The sequence below is a fragment of the Chiloscyllium plagiosum genome, unplaced genomic scaffold (genome assembly GCF_037043375.1).
Source record: "Chiloscyllium plagiosum isolate Xiang-an unplaced genomic scaffold, Cpla_swu_hap1 HiC_scaffold_12, whole genome shotgun sequence".
NCBI lineage: Eukaryota > Metazoa > Chordata > Chondrichthyes > Orectolobiformes > Hemiscylliidae > Chiloscyllium > Chiloscyllium plagiosum.
The window spans coordinates 39,226,939-39,247,675 of NW_028270150.1; the positions used below are offsets into that span (position 1 = coordinate 39,226,939).

Sequence of the window (20,737 nt, forward strand, 5' to 3'; positions counted from 1 at the left end):
ACCCTTTGGATTCTTCTTAGTTCTGTTTGCCAAAGCTGGCTCATTTCTTCCACCCCAGAAAACTCTGGGTGACTGAATGACCCATTAATACCCCAAGCACTGTTTAAACCAACTAAATTTAACACCCAGACCAAAAGGCATGAACACCTACCACTCGCGACCTTTGAGTCCAACAACCCTAATCCCAAATTGGAACTATCAAATCAATTCTAGCACGTGTCCCCAATCTATTATGGACCAGGCCAGTCCCCCCTCAAAATATTTCAAGAAGGTAGACTATACCCAATCTTTTTCTTATTTAAAACAGATGTTAAGTGAATATTCCAGGTGTGATATAGCTGGTCACGCAAAACAGAATTTATTTAAATACTACAGTTGAAACACGAACAAAAGAAAACAAAATTTGGAATAACTTAATTATTTGAAAACTCAACCGACTCAATAAAGCAACTTAACTAAGGAGCTGTTCCAATTCCTTCAACATTCTATAAACACACCCTTTGGCAAAAGGCAAATTCAAACTCAGGTTCTTACAGGTAGGAGAGATCTCAGAGAGAGAGCCAATCAGGAACCATCTGCTGAAGCTTGGAACCTTTTTCCACTGCAATAGCTCCTCACTGTTATAATTAAAATAAACTAGAGCAATCCTGAACTGTGAGAACTGACTACTCCCCTGCCATTGTTAAACAAGACTCTTGCCCAGACATTTTTGCACCTCTGCTTTTACGATCTCTCTTGAAAAAAAAAACAGGGCAAAATATCCTGTTAAAGTAACAGCATTGTCACAATCCTTAACTGTATGCTATTAATGCATCGTACTACATATAAGAGCATAAAACCATAAGACATAGGAGTGGAAGTAAGGCCATTCGGCCTATCAAGTCCACTCCACCATTCAATCATAGCTGATGGGCATTTCAATGAAATATACATTACCTAGATTCTAAGCAGGCACTCATTCACTACTACAGTCTATTTCAATCCATTTCCTTTCCTGCCACCAAGCGCCTCCATCTTTCTTCATCATAGTCGTGTTAAAACATCGACAATTATATTGTCTCATCGTGCCACATGCATATTTTTCAAATTGAATGGCTGCAATAATAAGTGCCATTTAAACGGTCTGGAACTTGTGTCCTTAAATTTCTCCAAAACCTTTAATCGATTATGATCAATATATAACTGTCTCAGACACATTACTCGCTATATAAATGTTGAAATGTTATAGCAGCAACATCAAACTCAAGGTTTCCTTCTCAATTGTGGAATATGTTTGTTGATTCCATTCAGTTTTCTTAAAAAAAAGCAACAGGTCTTTCTATCACCTTGTCATCTTGCAAGAGTACAGCTCTGACACGCACAGCACTCACATCAACAGCTATCTTGAATAGCTTTATGTAATTCGGTGTGGCTAACACTGGGGCAATGATTAACGCAGGTTTCAGGCTGCCTTCTGATAGTCCTCCACCACTAAAATTTTCTGCACCTCTTCAATAAGTCAGTCAATAGAGCAACCACACCACTAAAATTTGATAAAAACCTCTGATAAGAAACACTCAATCTCAGGAATTGTAGTACTGCTGTCTTAGTCAGTCATATGGGAAACTGCCCAATAACCTTTATTTCCACATCCTGTGGTGCCATCTGTCCAATTCCAATGACATGGCCCAGGAATTTGACTTGGGTTTTTGGGGTCTCATTCTGAGCCAAAAGAAGAAACGAAACATCGATTCTCCTGCTCCTTGGATGCTGCCTGACCTGCTGCGCTTTTCCAGCAACACATTTTCAACTCATTCTGAGCCAGGCTATCACCAACTCCGCTTCCTGAAGTTGATTGAATAATTCCGATAGATACTGCAAATGTTCCTTCTATGTGTAACTAAAAATCACTGGATCATCGATGTACACCACACAATTGGGTAATCCAGAAATTACTTTACTGGTTACTCTTTGAAAAGTGGCTGGCACATTTTTCATATAAAATGACATGACGTTAAACTGATACAGTCCATCTGATGTCAGCTAAAGTTGTCTTCAGTGTCTTGGATAAATCTGTTTGCCAGTATCCTCTGAGTAAATCCGACTTAAAAGTATAGGTTGCTTGTCCCATCTTTTCAATACAGTCTTCCAAAGGTGGAATAGGATATGAATCAGACTTTGCAATTGCATTGTCATTGTGATAGTTCACACATAATCGTTGGGTATAGTCTTGTTTTGGCACCATTACTATGGGTGAGCTCTAGTTGCTGCAATTTACTTCAACTATGTTGTCTTTGAGCATATGTTCAATCACCTTTTGAACTTATATTAACTGTAGAGGCTTAAGTCCACAAGGATGTAGTCCAGGCCAATAAAAATGTTTACATGTTTTGGTTTGAATTTTCCTTACCTCCAAATTATCTCCTATGCTAATTCATGTGTTTCACACAACACTCCTTTGCTATAACCTACTGGTAAAACCGTTTGCAGAACTTCTGCCCATTTATTCATCCACTTGCATACATGTTGGTGTCTGTTTCCTCATCAAGAGGCTCTTTTTATGATTATAATATTCTAGAATATACTAAGATTCTTGTTCTGTGTGTGCTATTTGATACAAACTGCTTTAGTGATTTTTGAGAAGACTTGTAGCTCAGGTTGATGGTAAGTATGTAAGCTAGCTCAATAAGCTTGGAAGGTCTTGGACTAGGCCTTTGACTAGGACTGCTTTTTCTGTATCAGTAAATGGATGATCTATTAGATTTTTTATCCAAGAACCAGGATTGTATGAAATGCTTTTTTGTGTGAGTTTATCTAATGTATCTTGAAGTACGAGCTTTCTCTTTTTCTGTATTTGTTGTTGTTTAAAGCTTATAGTTCATTCTGATATATTTGTCCATTCAAGGTCCGTTGTGGTATTGATGAAAGCTTTTCGGTGCAAAATCTCCCAATTGGATTTATGGAGTCGGCTGTGAGCATCAATTATCATTTCTTTAAGCATTCTGCGGCCGTTTTGTTCTGCTTTATTTGGTTAGTGGGGTGTTGAGGAGGGGGGTTGTATTTTTGACATTTAGGAAGTACCTGATTCCTGAGGCATTTGTGCAGGAATAACAGTTGTTGGCAGGTAGATCTCAGTCAGATGACACAGATAAACTCACACAAAAAATAATTTCATACAACATTGATGCTTTCAGACCATCCACTAACTGATACAGGAAAAGCAGTCTTGGTCAGAGGGTTATACTACAATTACAAAGACGCGAGTAAAAAGGACTTCCTCGCATCATTTGAATCCACATTAAAAAATATTGGTCTTTCAGAAGAAACACAGCAGACCAGAATTCTGGATTAGTGGTGCTGGAAGAGCACAACAGTTCAGGCAGCATCCAAGGAGCAGCGAAATCGACATTTCGGGCAAATGCCCTTCATCAGGAATAAAGGCAGAGAGCCTGAAGCGTGGAGAGATAAGCTAGAGGAGGGTGGGGGTGGGGAGAAAGTAGCATAGAGTACAATAGGTGAGTGGGGGAGAGGGTAAATGTGATAGGTCAGGGAGGAGAGGGTGGAGTGGATAGATGGAAAAGGAGATAGGTGGGTAGGACAAGTCCGGACAAGTCATGGGGACAGTGCTGAGCTGGAAGTTTGGAACTAGGGTGAGGTGGGGGAAGGAGAAATGAGGAAACTGTTGAAGTCCACATTGATGGGTTAAAGTGTTCTGAGGCGGAAGATGAGGCGTTCTTCCTCCAGGCATCTGGTGGTGAGGGAGTGGCGGTGAAGGAGGCCCAGGACCTCCATGCCCTCAGCAGAGTGGGAGGGGGAGTTGAAATGTTGGGCCACAGGGCAGTGTGGTTGATTGGTGCAGGTGTCCCGGAGATGTTCCCTAAAGCGCTCTGCTAGGAGGCGCCCAGTGTCCCCAATGTAGAGGAGACCACATCGGGAGCAACGGATACAATAAATGATATTAGTAGATGTGCAAGACAAGCTGTTTCACCTACATTAGGTCAAAAAAAGGAAGGAAGCATACTTAATGCTCAAGAAAATAAAAGCTCAGAACGACTTAAATAAGACAAAACCATTGTTATCCTATCTGCAGACAAGGGACACATGACTGTTATTTTAAAATAATCCTACTTCTTAAAAAGGCAAATGCTTTGCTTGCAGATACTGACACTTAGCAGCAGGTGACGATAGACCCGACACCACAACTACTAAACAGAATCTCATCCTTTCTCACAGCACTTAAAAAATCAGGAGAATTAAACAGGACAGATTTCCAAAACATGAAAGCAGATGGATCCAGCACACCACGTTTCTACGGATTACCAAAAATACACAAACTTGAAGTCGCTACCCCCAACCCGCACCTCAGACCCATAGTCTCCCTACCTGGAACACCAACATACAGACGAGCAAAGGAACTCCACCAAAAACTAAAACACCTAATTGAAGATTCACGCCACTCCATTCACTCCAAGAATTCCTGAACACCATCAAAGACAGATAGAAGAGGATGAAATAATGGTTTCCTTTGGCATTACAGCCCTTTTCGCATCAATTAACATCGACCTGGCCAAAGAAACACTGACATCACTACTAAGAAAACCAGGATCACAAACACCAGGCAGGACCAACTTCATCAACAAAGACAACATCCTGAAGCTAGTCGACCTGTGCCTCACCACGCACTTCATATTCAATAACAAAACCCACAAACAAAAGAACAGAACACCCATGGGATCACCAATATCAGGGCTCATAGTGGAAGCACTAATGCAGAGACTGGAACAAGCTGCCCTCCCATCTATCCAACCCAAACTTTGGGTCCGCTATGTAGATGACACCTTTGTTATCTCAAATGGAACAAATTAGAGGAAACATACAACGCTATCAACAATATCCTGACAGGCCTAACATTTACAAAAGAGGAGGAGAACAACAGTGACATTCCTCGACGTGACAGTTGAATGTACAGTTAACAGAGAGCCTCAAACCAGTGCCTACAGAACAAACACATCAAATACTTAACTTCAAAACCTATCATCCCAACACCCACAAACAAAGCTGCATCAAGACATTAGTTCAATGAGCTACATCACACTGCAGCATCCAAGAACTGCAAACAGCAGAAGAAAAATGTCTATACAATGTTTTCAAGAAAAATGGGTACCCAATAAACGCAATTTGCTGATTCTCAGAAACAAACTCGAACCAGCAGACACAATGCACCAAAAACTATAGCCACATTACTTTACGTTAAAGACATATCAGAAATGACATCCAGACTAATCAGACCCCTTGGCATCATGGTAGCCCACAAATCCAGCAACACACTTAAACAGTAACTAATGAACCTAAAGGATCCATTAGATACTACCAGAAAAACTAATGTCATTTACAAGATACCATGCAAGAACTGTAAAATACCTCAGACAAACAAGCAGGAAAATTGCCACCAAGATACATGAACACCAATTGGTCACTAAAAGACACAACCCACTATCACTAATTTGTATACATACAGACAAAGAAGGACATCACTTTGACTGGGACAATACACACATCCTAGGATAGACAAAAAAAAGGCTCGCACGAGAATTATTTGAGGCATGGCATTCTAACCAGAATTCCATCAACAAACACACCGATGTAGATCCTATCTACCTTCCCTTGAAAGAAAGAGCTAGAAATGACGTCACCCATCTTAAGAAACCAAGACCTATAAGTAGAGAGGTGGGACATACCACCAGCGATTCACTGGAGACTCTCACTAATAATGTTACCCAGTATGGTGGTAGAGCATCTGAAACGAACCTTCATAATCAGCAAGCTGCAACTGCTTTAGTTTTTCATCTTTCTGTAATAGATTAGATTAGATTACTTACAGTGTGAAAACAGGCTCTTCGGCCCAACAAGTGCACACTGACCCGCCACCCACCCAGACCCAATCTGCTACACCTAACACTATGGGGTAATTTAGCATGGCCAATTCACCTAACCTGCACATTTTTGGGAGGAAACCGGAGCACCCGGAGGAAATCCACGCAGACACGGGGAGAGTGTGCAAACTCCATACAGACAGTCGCCCGAGGTGGGAATTGAACCCGGGTGTCTGGCGCTGTGAGCAGCAGTGCCACTGTGCCGCCCACAATTCAGTTAATTTCTCTGAACTAAAATTATCCACTTTGTCATCCATCTATTATTTTTTCACATCCATTTGATCAAACATAGCCTCTAACAAATGAACTTCAACTTCCTCATCTTTATTCTTTGACTTCTTCTCCCACTTCAACCTATGGCTTTGTGACCTTGTTAGCACACAATCAGAAAAATTCCCTGGATATGCTTCCCATAATATTTCAGTTGCCTGATTCTCCATTGGCTTTTCAATCACAGTACAAATCACTCACACCCACTGTGATCCAACAATATCATTACAGAGGATAAATTGTATTCCTGGAACAGAGAATTTCTCTATTACTCCTAACACCACTTCATCACTTTTTACCAAACTTTCTAACCTCAGGTTACATAATGGAACACTCTTCTTCTCACCATGAATTCTACATATTACCACCTTTTCTGGCAATAGTCCTGCTGAATTATATATCTCCTCATCTCCCAACAACAGATGGACATGCTCCTGTATCACTTAAAATTTTAATTTCTTTACCTGCTCCTTCTGGCACATAGGAATAAACCTTACCCATGCTAGTAAATTCTTGAAAGAGATCTGGCACTTCCATCTCAACCAACCCCTGACCAGGTTGTATATTTTGGTGCAGCTTTTTAGCTTTCACTGTGCTTTCCTTCATCACTTCAACAACACTCACTGGCTTTTCCTGTTTTCTCACATCTGTCTTCCCAGTGCTTTTTCTAAACAACTAACACTACAACTTCATGTGGCCTTTTTACTACTCTTTCCACCTTATTGTTTCTTTTTTACCTTGTGGTACACTATCAATGAGATCTCCTTTTGCCTTAACAGCTGGGGATTTCTCTTTTCCCCCATTTCTACCCTTCACAGATGGAAATTAATGTTGGAATCCAGACTTTGATTTATGAACCAACACATAATTATTTGCCATTTCTGCTGTTAATCTTGCCATTTTCACTCTCTGTTCTTCAACATGAGTTCTCACTACCTCAGGAAACAAATTTTTGAACGCTTCCAAAATAATTGTCTCTCTAAGAATATCATAGGTTTGATCCATTTTGAATCCCCTAATCCACCTCTCAAACTACTTTCTTTGATCCTCTCAAATTTAATTACATTTGAGTTGGGTTCCTCTTCTCTTCCTGAAACATTGTCTGTATGCTTCTAGTACTAGCTTATATGCATTTAAGAGGGGATTTTTCACCTCATTATACTCCCCAGATGCCGCCGAGAAGGTAGTGATAATGATGTAAATACTTCACTAGCTCTACTGATTAACTTTGTTTGAATCAACAATACCCACATGGTCACCGGACATTTCATTTGTTTAGCCACTTCTTCAAATGAAATGAAAAAACCTTCCACATCCTTCCTGTCAAACTTAGACACACATGGACATATTTAAATAGATCCCCACCAGGCCTTTGTCTATGATGGGTATGCTAGTCATCACTCTTCCACCTCACTAAACCTACCTTCACCTCCCACCTTTTAAGTCGACTTTCCTCTCTAATTGCCAACTTCTAAAGTTCAAACTCTCACCTCCTTCTGCTTTTCTTCTCTTTCTCCATTTCTTCTGCTAGGGCTATCCTTCCCTTTTCTTTTTCCTCTGCTTTCATTTGTAAATCAGATGGTTTCATTTCCTTTTTATGTTTAAGCTACTTCATTTTCAATTCAATTTTAACCATTTCCAAAGATTCTGATGGCATTCCTGGCAACTGTAAATGCCATGTGATTGATACAATTATATTCCCTTTTCTCAAAGACGCAGGCAACTCCAACTCCAGCTTGTTTGCCAACTTGGAAAGCATTGCCTTGCTTACTTTCTCTAAAACTCCCAAAATGATTTATTCCACACCCAGGAAATTCATAGTGACATAGTGCCATTATTACATAAGGCACAGCCTGTTTAAACCCAACTAAATTCTACACCCAAAATGAAAGACACCAGCACTTACCACTTGTTGTCTTCACATCCCATAATCTTAAACCCAACCTGGAATTAGAGATTATGATCCCAACAAGAGGCCCAATTTGTTATGGACCAGACCAAACCTCCTCAAAATATTCAGTCTCAAGCATAATGTTTTTTTTAATTTTGAAGGCAAATGTAAGGTGCTGTGTCCCAGATTGGTCAAACTACTCAATGTTAAGCAAAACACAACTTATTCAAAACCATAATTAAAATACAACAACAGAAAGAAGAACTTGGAATAACTAAACACTACTAGAAGATTTAACAGAACAATGGAAACAATAACTATTACTAATTAACTGTTCCAATACAGTAAGATCCCATAAACACATCTTTGGCAAAATGTAAATTCACACAACAGATTGTCTTACATGCATTTCTCTAATCCAGGAGGAAAGAACATCAAAAGGCAATTCTAAGAGAGACAAAGAGAGAGACAGAGGGTGTAGCAGCCGGGGGAGATTCACTGCCTTCCGATGCTGCTGAGACCCCAGCAACAAATGCTGAAAACTAAACCAGTGGTTAGGAGTTTGATCACACCCGTTCAGGCTGCTTCTATTGTTCCAGCCTTTAAATAAAACACCCAAGGCTTTACAAATTGTTATCTTTCATAGTCTGTTTGACACCCATCCCCCAATCTCTCTCTAAAAGAAACCAGGACAAAACATATCACTTAAAGCCACAGCATCATCAGTGTGATGTTCCCATGTGTCTGTTGCCCATGTCCTTCCAGATAAAAGTAGTCATTGGTTTAGAAATGTGGTCTTAGGACTTTGGTGAATTTCTGCAGTGCATCCTGTACATTGTCTACACTACTGCCACTGAGTGTCAACGGTGGTGGAAGGGAATGTTTGTGGATGTGGTGCCAATTGAATGGGCTACTTTGTCCTGGATGGTGTCAAACTTGTTGAGTGTTTTTTTTTATTCATTCACTGGATGAGGGCATTGCCAGTAGCCAGTATTTATTGCCCAACCCTAACTGCCCAGAGGGTAGTTAAGAGTCAACCACATTGCTGTTAGTCTGGAGTCATATGTAGGCCAGACCAGATAAGGATGGCAATTTCCTTCTCTTAAGGACAGTCATAAACCAGATGGGCTTTCCCTACAATTGGCATTGAATTTGTTGTCGTCCCTTGAACCTTAATTCTAAATTATTATTGAATTCAAATTCTACTATCTGCTGCAATGGGATACAAATCAGTGTACCATTGGATTAATGGTACACCGATGGTACTGCTAGGTCATCACCTCTCCTTATCTAATACAAATTTGGATTGGTGTATATGTCAAACTCCAGGGGAAACATTCCCTTTTTGCGAATCACTGTGGTAGTGTGCTGTAATTTGAGCTTCACTATTCATGGAGATGGATCAATGTTAATGTATTTTTTAAAAAATATAACAGTGCCAAAAATTGCCTGACTTTCAACTAATGTTGATAGAAAGCATGCACCAAGTTTTTGGATTGATCACAAAGTATTGTTTATTACAAGTAATCGGACTATAGTAAAGATAAACTGATAAAAAGCCAAAGGCATATAACACTACTAAGTACTGATCCCCTTGTAAACTCTCCTCACACATGCAGACAACCAATTAGGGCAAATAATTTATTTGCGGAGGTAGAAAAAAGTTCATTGATCTTTGCTTCCGGTTCTGATGTTGAGATCATGCTTTGGCTGACCTGACCCCTTGTTTTTCAGATATCTTTCTTTGAATGCTTCCATTGATCTGTATGAATTACAGAGTGACTAACTCATTTAAAAAATGTCTCTGACAAGCATGGATTCACGAAGGGGAGGTCATGTTTGACAAACTTCTTAGAGTTCTTTGAGAATGTAACAAGTGTAGTGGATGGAGGGGAAGAAGTGGATGTTATATACTTGGATTTTCAGAAGGTGTTCGATAAAGTGCTGCTTAAAAAAAACTCATCCATAAGATAAGAATGCATGGAGTTATAGGGAATATACTAGCATGGATAGAGGACTAGTTAACCAATAGGAAGCAGAGAGTTGGAATAAATGGGTGTTTCTCGGGTTGGAGATCATTGGGAAGCAGGGTGCCACAGGGGTCAGGGTTTGGCCCGTAACTGTTCATGATATATATAAATGATTTGAAAGAGGATACCAAATGTATCGTATCCAAGTTTGCTGATTACATTAAATTGAATGGAAAAGAAAACTGTGCAGAGGATGTGGAGAGTCTGCAGAGAGATTTAGATAGGTTAAGTCAGTGGGGAAGAGTCTGGTAGTTGGAGTATAATATTGGTAAATGTGAGGTTATCCACTTCAGAAGTAAAAATTGTAGGTCAGAGCATTATTTAAATGGTGAAAGATTGCAGCATGCTGTTGTGCAGAGGGATTTAGGAGTGCTCAAACATGAATCACTAAAAGTTGATTTGCAGGTGCAACAGGTAATCAGGAAGGCAAATGGAATATTGGTATTCATTGCTACAGCAACTGAATTTAAGAGCAGGGAAGTTCTGCTGCCATTGTACAAGGTATTGGTGAGTTTGCACCTGGAATATTGTACGCAGTTCTGGTCTCCTTACTTGAGGAAGGATAGTACCGGCTTTGGAGACGGTCAGAGGAGGTTCACCACGTTGATTTCAGAGATGACGGGATTACCCTGTGAGGAAAAGTTGTGTCGCTTGGGACTGTATTCGTCAAAATTTAGAAGAATCAGAGGGGATTTTATAGAAACACATAGAGTGATGAAAGGGATAGATAAGTTAGAGGCAGGTATGTTGTCTCCTCTGCTGGGTGGGTCTAGAACTAGGGGACATGGCCTCAAGGTTAGGGGGTGTAAATTTAGGACAGAGATGAGGAGGAACTGCTTTCTGCAGAGAGTAATGAGTCAGTGGAATTCTCTGCCCAAGAAAGCAGTGGAATGTATTCACTAAATATATTCAAGACACAATTGGATGGGTTTTTGCATGGTAGGGGAATTAAGGATTGTGGGGATAATGTGGGTAGGAGGATCTGAGATGATGGATAGATCAGCCGTGATCTTAATGAATGGCAGAGCAGGCTCAATGGGCTAATGGCTCCTATTACAATGAAACTATAAAAGTATGCCCTGAACATGAATATATAAATCAACACTGCAATACAGCTCACCTTATGTTATAGAATGTTCCATTTCCCAATCGTGTAAATGTTTTGTCTAAGGGAGCTAAAAAGTATTTTCATACCTTCTTGATATTTATGGTTATGGATTCAAGACTGTTAACAATGTAACTTTCATATGAATTTTATTTTCATGACAGAGAAGCAAATATAATAATTACTCAAATTAAATTGAAATGGAATGGAAAGATGAGTGTCACAGCGCTCCATTAGCTGAAAGCAATGCAAAGTGCCAAATGAGCTGATAATGTTGGTAGATTTCAAAATACTAACTGAGGGGATCTGTGTTATAATCCTAGGGAGAGGGTTTCAATTTGAGACATTTCAACGGGTGCATATGCTTCTCAGTTTCATGGATAGATTAGCTTCAAGGCTTGCTTGACGGTTTTCCTAATTTACGATGAAAATTCTGTCAAGTCCATCACCTGGTAACCACATAAGGATCCACATCTCTTAAGCTTTTTGCACCTAAGCATGGATATTACTGATAGTTGAAAACATTCTGAGAACGTCAGACAGAAAAATAAACATGAACAACAGAATGCTGGATAAACGCAGCAAACTCGAAGTTTTGATTTGGAGGTGCCAGTGTTGGGGTGTACAAAGTTAAAAATCACACAACACCAGGTTATAATCCAACAGATTTATTTGGAAGCACGAGCTTTTGGAGCGCTGCTCCTTCATCAGACAACCACCTGAAAGCTAGTGTGCTTCCAATTAAACCTGTTGGACTATAACCTGGTGTTGTGTGATTTTTAACTCTAAGTTTGTTTCAGATTTTTAGCAACTACAGTATTTTGCTTCTGTTAGAAAAGTAATTGATCTTTGAGGGATTGATAACCTACAGTACAACAATGATTACACAACAACAATGATTACATTTGATCCAAATATTAACTTGTTTACAATAAAACCCATTCAAACATCCGAAGTTCATGGAAGGCACTATAAAAATACAGATTTTGTTTCCTGATTACTGGCTTCCTACTTCTCAGCTGGAGATAACTAGTTGAAACGGCACAGCAATCTTCTTCAACTCTTTTATTGGCTTTAAGTCGACTGACTCAATATAAAATGATAACATTATAAATATTTTCCATATCACAGTTCTCTGTTGTAAGTCCATATAGTGCACTAGTCCCAAATATTTCTTCTAACAATTTGTATAGGTACACCAATACGCTATAGCCATCAGAAATGACAGGCGTTGAGTCAAAGGATGAGGGTTGGGGTTACTATTGGGTCAGGTCTGGCAGAGCATATGTCTGTGATTCTAAGTTCATATGTTTACAGTGCTATTCTTCACACTTCCTGAGTACTTTCCATCTATGCCCATCTAGCAAAATCTAGCTAAACTAGATGCTAGGTAGCTCGGTCTAAACCCACCTATTTTCTTACTGCTCAAGTCAAAGATTTAAAGCCTTTAAAAGTCAAACTGGAGGCTGGTAGAAATGTCATCACAAAAATTTCACACCTTCCCTCACATGCAAATTGGAGGTTGCAAAACTCTGCTCTTGACTCTTTCCGCCAGGGTGGTAGCCTTAAGTGGACAAAGGGCATAATGCAATTTCAGTACACCACATATTCCAACACATTGCAGATCACTGAGTGCCTCCGAACCCACTAACCCACTTAACTGTTCAGATTGAACAGATCTTAGCCTTTCTGTTTACTCACTTGTTCAAGTGCTTCATCATAACTGCTGCTTCTCATCTTCGTTATGCATTGGACAAGAGTTTATTTGCCTGCTTCATCTGAATGCAGCTCAGGAATCTTTTGATCTGCCTGTCTGTATTATTTAAACTGGCTGCTCACTTGCATTCTTGAAAACCCCATTCTGATATGAGCTGTTGGTCCAGGGAATGGAGGGTGAGATGGTCTCTATATTAACACACTGCATTTTAAGTAATCTGCCTAATTCATGTCTGTTAATTACTATCCACAGAATTATAACTTATCTTCCAGTATCAATGTTATTCCATCTTCTATTTCAGATCTCAGGACATTTAACCTTGGCAATTCTAAAAATACTGGCCCACATCTCGCTTTGAATATAGAAAAAACAATCAAGGTGGAATATTTTGCTCATGGAACACCGATCCGAATCCTCCCCATTTCAAGTCAGGACCTACCATTCATCGCAAATAAACTGGATGAGATTAAAGGTGGAAAGAACACTGTTGTAGCCTTCACCATTTGGTGTCATTTCAACACTTTCCCAGTTGAACCATACATCCGCAGGCTCCAGAACATCCGCAGGTCAATTCTACGTTTGCTGGAAAGGAGCCCAGATACACTGGTTGTAATAAAGACTGCCAATGTCCAGGCCCTTCCGCAGGAGGTCAGTCTCTACAACAGTGACTGGTATTCCTATCAACTTGACTTAGTGATGAGAAAGATGTTTGAGGGCATCAACGTGGCTTTTGTGGATGCCTGGGAGATGACAATAGCACATTACCTACCTCATGAATTACATCCCAAAAGAATTATTATAAAGAATGAAGTAGATGTATTTCTTTCATATGTGTGTCCTTTATGAACAAGTTAAATTATGCTCTGGATCAAATGAATATAGTATTTTATTTTAGGCTTGGATGCTCTATGGTTATGTTTGTAAAATCGATTGTAGATATGATGAATGTGTGTGTGAGTTTGTGTTTGATAGTGTGTGTGCCCATGTGCGTGTATAGGGATGTCTGTTTTTGTCTGTGGTGGGGTTGGTTGTGGTGTGCTGTACCATCAGTTATGCGCACGGTCTTCACATTGGCATGGTCAACTAATGCTTGGAAGCTAATGGTCAATGTTTTAGCAAAAATATGATGCAGCTGTTTGCAAAGCACAGTAATATTAGACTTTCAATCATTTCATCACCCATTTATGATGTATGCACAGTAAGAGTGCTTAGGGTTCAGATGTTGGTCAGTTCTGTTTTACAACATGTCTTACGCATTGACCTTGGACATCTTAATAATGTTGAATTTATCAATAATAATAGTGCAAAGTAGTTCTAAGATCTGCAGTCCTGCCACACCCAGCTGTGAATGCTGGTGGACAATTAAACAACTGACTAGAAGGCAAGGTTCCACACATATCCCCACCCTCAATGATGGGGAAGCCCAGGACATCAATGCAAAAGAAAAGGCTGAGGAATTTGCAGCACCAGAATTTCCAAGTCTTGCCCTCCTCCTGTTGTCCCTAGAGTCACAGATACCAGTTTCAAACACTTCAGTTCACTCCACATGATATCAGGAAATAGTTAGAACCACTGAATACTGCAAAGGCTATGGATACTGACAGCATTCTGGCAAAGTACTGAAGACTTGTGCTCCAGAACTTGCTGGTCCCTAGCCAAGCTCTTACAATATAATTACAACACTGGCATTTACCTGACAATGTGGAAAATTGCTCAGGTATATTCTCTACATAAAAGGGAGACCAAATTCAACCCAGCAAATCATTGCCCCATCAGTTTACTCCCGAACCATCAGTAAAATGATGAAAGGTAGCAATAGTGTTATCAAGCAGCAACTGCTCAGCAATAACCTGCTCAGTGACGCTCAGTTTGGATTTCGCCAGGGTCACTCAGCTCCTGACGACATTGCAGCCTTGTTTCAAACATGGACAAAAAAACTGAATTCCAGAGGTGAGGTGAGAGTGACTACCCTTGACATCAAGGCTGCATTTGACTGTGATGTTAAAGAACCCTAGCAAAATGGAATTAATGGGAATCAGGGAGGAAACATTCAGCTGGGTGGAGTCATACCAGGCACATAGGATGGTGGTTGTGTTTATTAGATGTCAGTCATCCCAGCTCCAGGACATCTCTGCAGGAGTTCCTCAGGGGAGTGTCCTAGGCCCAACCATCTTCAGCTGCTTCATCACTGACCTTTCCTCCTTTATAATGTCAGAAGTGGGATGTTCAGCATCATTTGCAACTCTGCAGTTACTAAAGCAATTCATGACCAAATACAATGAGACCTGGATATTTGCTAGTTAGGGCTGAAAAGTGGCAAATAACATTCATGCCACAACATGTCAGATATGTCTATGTCCAACAAGAGAGAATTTAACTCTTGCTTCTTGACATTTCAATGCCATTGCCATCACTGAATCCCACACTAGCAACATCCTGTAGGTTATAACTGACTAGATAAACTGAACTGGACAAGCCATATAAACACTGTGACTACAAGAGCAGGTCAGAGTCTAGGAATCCTGCGGCAATTAGTTCACCTCCCGATTCCCCCAAGCCTTACAAGGCCTATCTAGAAATCAGCAGTGTGATGGAATACTCTCTACTTGTATGCTGAGTGCAATTCCAAAGACACCCAAGAAGATTGTCGCCATCCAGGATAAAGCATTCCATTTGATTGGCACAACACCCAGAATCATCTCCTCCTACCAGCATGGACATTCAGTTGTCACAGCAGCTACAATCTACAGGACGTACTGCAGAAATTCACCAAAAATATTGAGAAAGTACCTCCCAAATCCATGACCAAAACCATCTAGAAGGACAAAGGCAGCAGCTACACAGGAATGCCACTACATGCAATTTTCCCTCCTACCTACCCATCATCCTGTTTTGGAAATATATTACTGTTCTTTCTGTGTTGCTGGGTTAAAATCCTGGAACTCACCTCCATTACACTATTGAGTATCCATTTAGTAAAGCTGTTCTGGATAAACCTAAAGAATTGACTCTAATTGAAAGTTTTACATTTGAAACACTTGTAGCAGGCCAGTAGCATCTGCAATTTGTGGACTTTAGAACAACTATCAGTCATCTGCAAGATCAGTAAAACATGCAAATCACATGTGAGATGTGACTTGCCTTGCTCACACAGTGTCTTGTAAGCTTTTTTCTACAAAATGACATTACTTTGGAATTTTTACGTATTACAGCAGCATATGAAAACGAGGCAAATAAGGATCAATCTCAAAGAAACTTACAAAATTTCTTCCATGATGTTAAAAAGGCCCAGAGGTAATGCCATATTCCAGCTTGTAGAACCCAGCCAGGCAGGCCGGTAAGTTTGACACATCACAAGGATACCATCAGAAAAGCTGAAGCCTTCACCTCCATCTGAATGATATATCTAGAATGAAATAGACAGCATGCACTTTCTGGTGCCATTACTAATATCACCCCTTTGCACATTTTATTCAAGAAACTGGTACAGTGTGGTGCATCCTAAGATGAGCTGACATTTTGCAACAGGTCTGACATCCAATGCATTGGCATCATGCATTGCCTACACAGATCCTTGTGATGGAGCTTTTGGCAGCATTGAAATACACAGACCAGCTACGATCAGTCTACTGCCATGTGTGGATTTACGTATTAAAATAGATTCCAACAGCAATGCTTCCAGATTGCAACATTGATCTCAAATATTTCAGTCATAGCTGAGCACGGCAGATTCAACAATCTGCAACAAATGATGACCAGCTCTGGCAATTGAGGAATATCATCATCTGCAGATGGCTAGATCATATTCAACAGGTCCCCAAGGAAAAATGTTCTTTTTAATAAGTCAGGGATGAAGTAGGACTCTCCAAGAATGTAATTTTCAAGGATAAACAAGATGGGATTCCATAAGTTCGATATCAAGATATGATAGACCATATACATAAAGATCATATAGACTCATAGAGATGTACAGCACAGAAACAAGCCCTTCGATCTAACTTGTCCATGCTGAAGAGCAATCCTAAATTAATACAGTCCCATTTGCCTGCATCTGTCATAAAAAAGATGGCTTACCTACAGGTGTACTGAGGCTAGGTTTTTGCAGCCTCTGAACAACATGCAATGGCAAATCAGTTGGGAAATACGGCAAGATTGGAAACATAACATTCTTGATATCAAATGAAAAATGATTAATTTCCTCCACAAGAATTTAATGGCAAGACAAGAATCTTACTCGTGTGCAATGAGGTGCCTATTTGCATGCATTAGCATCTGATTATCACATGTTCTCATCTCAGTTCCACATAGTTTGTTGTTCTCCCACTTGGAGAAGAGAGACCAGACAGCAGCAATTCCTCGTACAATTTTTGAACCCATTTGGAAGTGCCTTTGAGTGCACCAACATTGTTACACTGCTGTCAGGCCACTTTGTGGAAAGGGGCAGGCACCCAGCTCATGGAAGAGAGGAGGGTGTGTCTCAGGGCACTCAGTCTGTTCTCTTTGCAATCGCTCACTTTGTGTCTCCTTGGCTTTCTCTACCTTGCCTTGCCTTTTTGCACCTTGCTGCCAAATTCAGAAATTACAGTCTCGCTATACTTCAAGCTTGCTTCCCTTTTTGTTGTGGACACAAAACCTAGCAACATTGCACAGTCAAAGGGATGGACATGTTATTGTACATCACCATACTGCCTCAATGTCACACTGCAACATGTGCCAGCAGCTCATGTAGCAAACTCACTGCATGTGCATCAACCAAATAGCCATGTCTCAAAGTCTAACGGGAGTAGTCCTTGGTCAAGTAAAAGGGACTATTTTCATTCAGGGACATAGGAAGGCAAGGGCTTCTTTCAATCTCAGTCCAGGACTTTAACACGGTCAGTTGCATGCTTGGGCCAGTGGATCAATATCAATGCAGTCCAGGGTCTGGACCATAACTGGCCTTGCAGGTTCAGAATCACCAGCCTGGATGTCAGCAATTAAGTTAGTTGAAGGCCTGCACGGACATCAATCAGGGGAATGGTAACTCATGAGTCAGGATTATTTTTCCTAGTTAGTCAGGGAAGGGTAGGCTTTGATCAGTCCAGGGCTTGAACCAAAAGTTAGAGAAGGTTACCAAGGGCTATGGTGGGGTTGCAGGGGTTGTCAATTGTGGGAGTTGGTGGTAGTGGATTGAGATGCAGGCAGGACAGTAATTGTGAATGGGGGCAATTCAACACGTAAGTGTGGAAGATGTAAAGCATGAAAGGGCAAGGGGTATTGTGGGGGTAAAGAGGTGTCATTGATTGTCATCAACACTCTGGTTTCATTAGGAGGGGTATTGCATAATGACATTTGATGTCACTCAGGTGTATTCCTAGAGGTCACAGGATAAAGTGAGGAGAAAAGCATTTAAGAAAACGTTTTGAGGAGGGGCTGTGGGAAGATCAAAGCTAATGGGATTGACATGGAGGTCAAGAAAAAAACAGACCATGAAAGTATGTGGGTTTCTGGTGGGAATTGGGTGATCACAAAGACTGACAGGCTGAGTCTGTGACTCACTCTGTGAAACATGTATTGCCTTCCTTATCCATGTGGTGAGTACAGAGTCAAAATGACAAACATCTACCACACACCTGGAATGAAGAGAGTAAGGATCTTCCCTCTGTGGCAGTAAGATTTATTTTTGTGTGATGTGAGGCTCTTTAAGGGCCAGAAAGCACACACAGTACGGGTTAAAGGTATCCATTATCACAAAATTCCTCATGTGGACCTTGTGCATTGATCAATAGCCTCATCTCAGTTCCACATAGTTTGTTGTTCTCCCACTTGGAGAAGAGAGACCAGACAGCAGCAATTCCTCATACAATTTTTGAACCCATTTGGAAGTGCCTTTGAGTGCACCAACATTGTTACACTGCTGTAACTAAAAATCCTGACCTCATGCAATATTAACTGAAATAACTCCATGAAGGCTGGTATCCCGTCACCAAGTCTCCCTTTATTTACTTGGTACACGATACAGACCTACTGGAACAGAGGCAGTTCCTATAGTGAGCAGAAAACCCCTGGCATTCCTGTTTATTTTTTGTTTTTTTTTGGGAGGGCAGGGACTGACACTTCTGTTTTTTTTCCTTTTTCTTTTTTTTAAAAATTAAACCCCCACACTACCGCCTAACTGCGGTAGTGCTTATTTTTTCCCCAGCACCCATGTTGTGTGTGTGCAGGTGTGAGACACAGTGAGAGACACAAGGTGCACGAATCTTTATTCAATTTCCACCACCAGGAAGAAAGGAAACACTCGAGTGGCCAGTGACACTCCTGTTTATTTTATTATTTTTTTTTCTGTTTATTTTCTTTTATTTTTTCCTTTTTTTTTATCCCCAGCACCCATGGTGTGTGTGTGTGCAGGTGTGAGACACAGTGAAACACACAAAGTGCATGAATCTTTATTCAAATTCCACCACCAGGAAGACAGGAAAACACCCGGGTGGCCAGTGACAAACACTGCCCTTCACATCAAAGGGCAGTGCTGTGTGATCAAAAGCAGTGAAGGGGAGGGTAGGGACTAAATCAAAATAGAGTTGGAGGGAAAAATGATGCACTCCACTCCCTGCGGCGCCCACCTCTCCCTGAACAACTCCAGGGTGTTGGTCGACACCACGTGCTCCTTCTCCAAGGACACCCGGGCTCTAACGTAACCGTGGAAGAGGGGCAGGCAGTCGGCTCTAACGACCCCCTCCACGGCCTGCTGCCTGGACCTATTGATGGCCAGTTTGGCCACACTTCTGTTTATTTTTTTTAATATTTTTTTATTTTTTTTTCTTGAAGGGGAGGGTGGGGACTAAATCAAAATAGAGTTGGAGGGAGAAATTATGCACTCCACTCCCTGCGGCACCCACCTCTCCATAACCAATCTTTATTTTTTTTTTACTTTTACCCCCACACTACCACCTAAGTGCGGTAGTGCTTATTTTTTCTCAGCACCCATGGTGTGTGTGTGCAGGTGGGAGACACAGTGAAACACACAAAGTGCACGAATCTTTATTCAATTTCCACCACCAGGAAGATAGGAAAACACCCGGGTGGCCAGTGACAAACACTGCCCTTCACATCAAAGGGCAATGCTGTGTGATCAAAACAGTGAAGGGGAGGGTGGGGACTAAATCAAAATAGAGTTGGAGGGAGAAATGATGCACTCCACTCCCTGCGACGCCCACCTCTCCCTGAACTCCTCCAGGGTGTTGGTCGACACCACGTGCTCCTTCTCCAAGGACACCCGGGCTCTAACGTAACCGCAGAAGAGGGGCAGGCAGTCGGCCCTAACGACCCCCTCCATGGCCCGCTGCCTGGACCTGTTGATGGCCAGTTTGGCCACACTCCTGTTTTTTTTTTCCTGTTTATTTTTTTATTTTATTAAACAAATTACAAAAACAGTTTACAACAAACAGTTACATTTACAGCTGCATACAAGAGACAGCATTTTTACAAGGGAGAGGAGCAGCAAAGCCAGGCCCCAAACACTACTGTTCAAACAGTTTACAGGGACATGAGGACAAACCTCAAATCCCAGTTTCACAAAGATATAAAGAGACAACAGCAATGACAGTTGTACATTACACAGTACTGTTACATACAAAAGTGCAGACAATTCAGACTCAGCAAGCCCCCACCCCTCCCACCTTCCGACCACTAAGGAAGCCCGCCCCTACCCACCTTCCAGTTCTCGGTCCACCCCATGCCCCTTCCAGTTCACACTCCTGTTTATTTTTTTTTTTTGTAGCCCAGGAGACTCTAAATCTCCTAGTTATATTTTTTTTTATTTTATTAAACAAA

The 20,737-nt window shown here is 41.0% G+C and overlaps 1 protein-coding gene across 1 annotated transcript in view; it reads left to right on the forward strand.

Annotated features, from left to right (window-relative positions):
- Nucleotides 1-13,786, forward strand: part of LOC122555564 (NXPE family member 3-like) — a 142,675-nt gene extending 128,889 nt beyond the window's left edge. Inside the window, exon 7 of the mRNA XM_043701591.2 lies at nt 13,227-13,786. Within this exon, the coding sequence (XP_043557526.2) occupies nt 13,227-13,771 (545 nt within the window). The 3' untranslated portion in view covers nt 13,772-13,786. The remainder of the gene's footprint in view (nt 1-13,226) is intronic.
- Nucleotides 13,787-20,737: the final 6,951 nt, after the last annotated feature.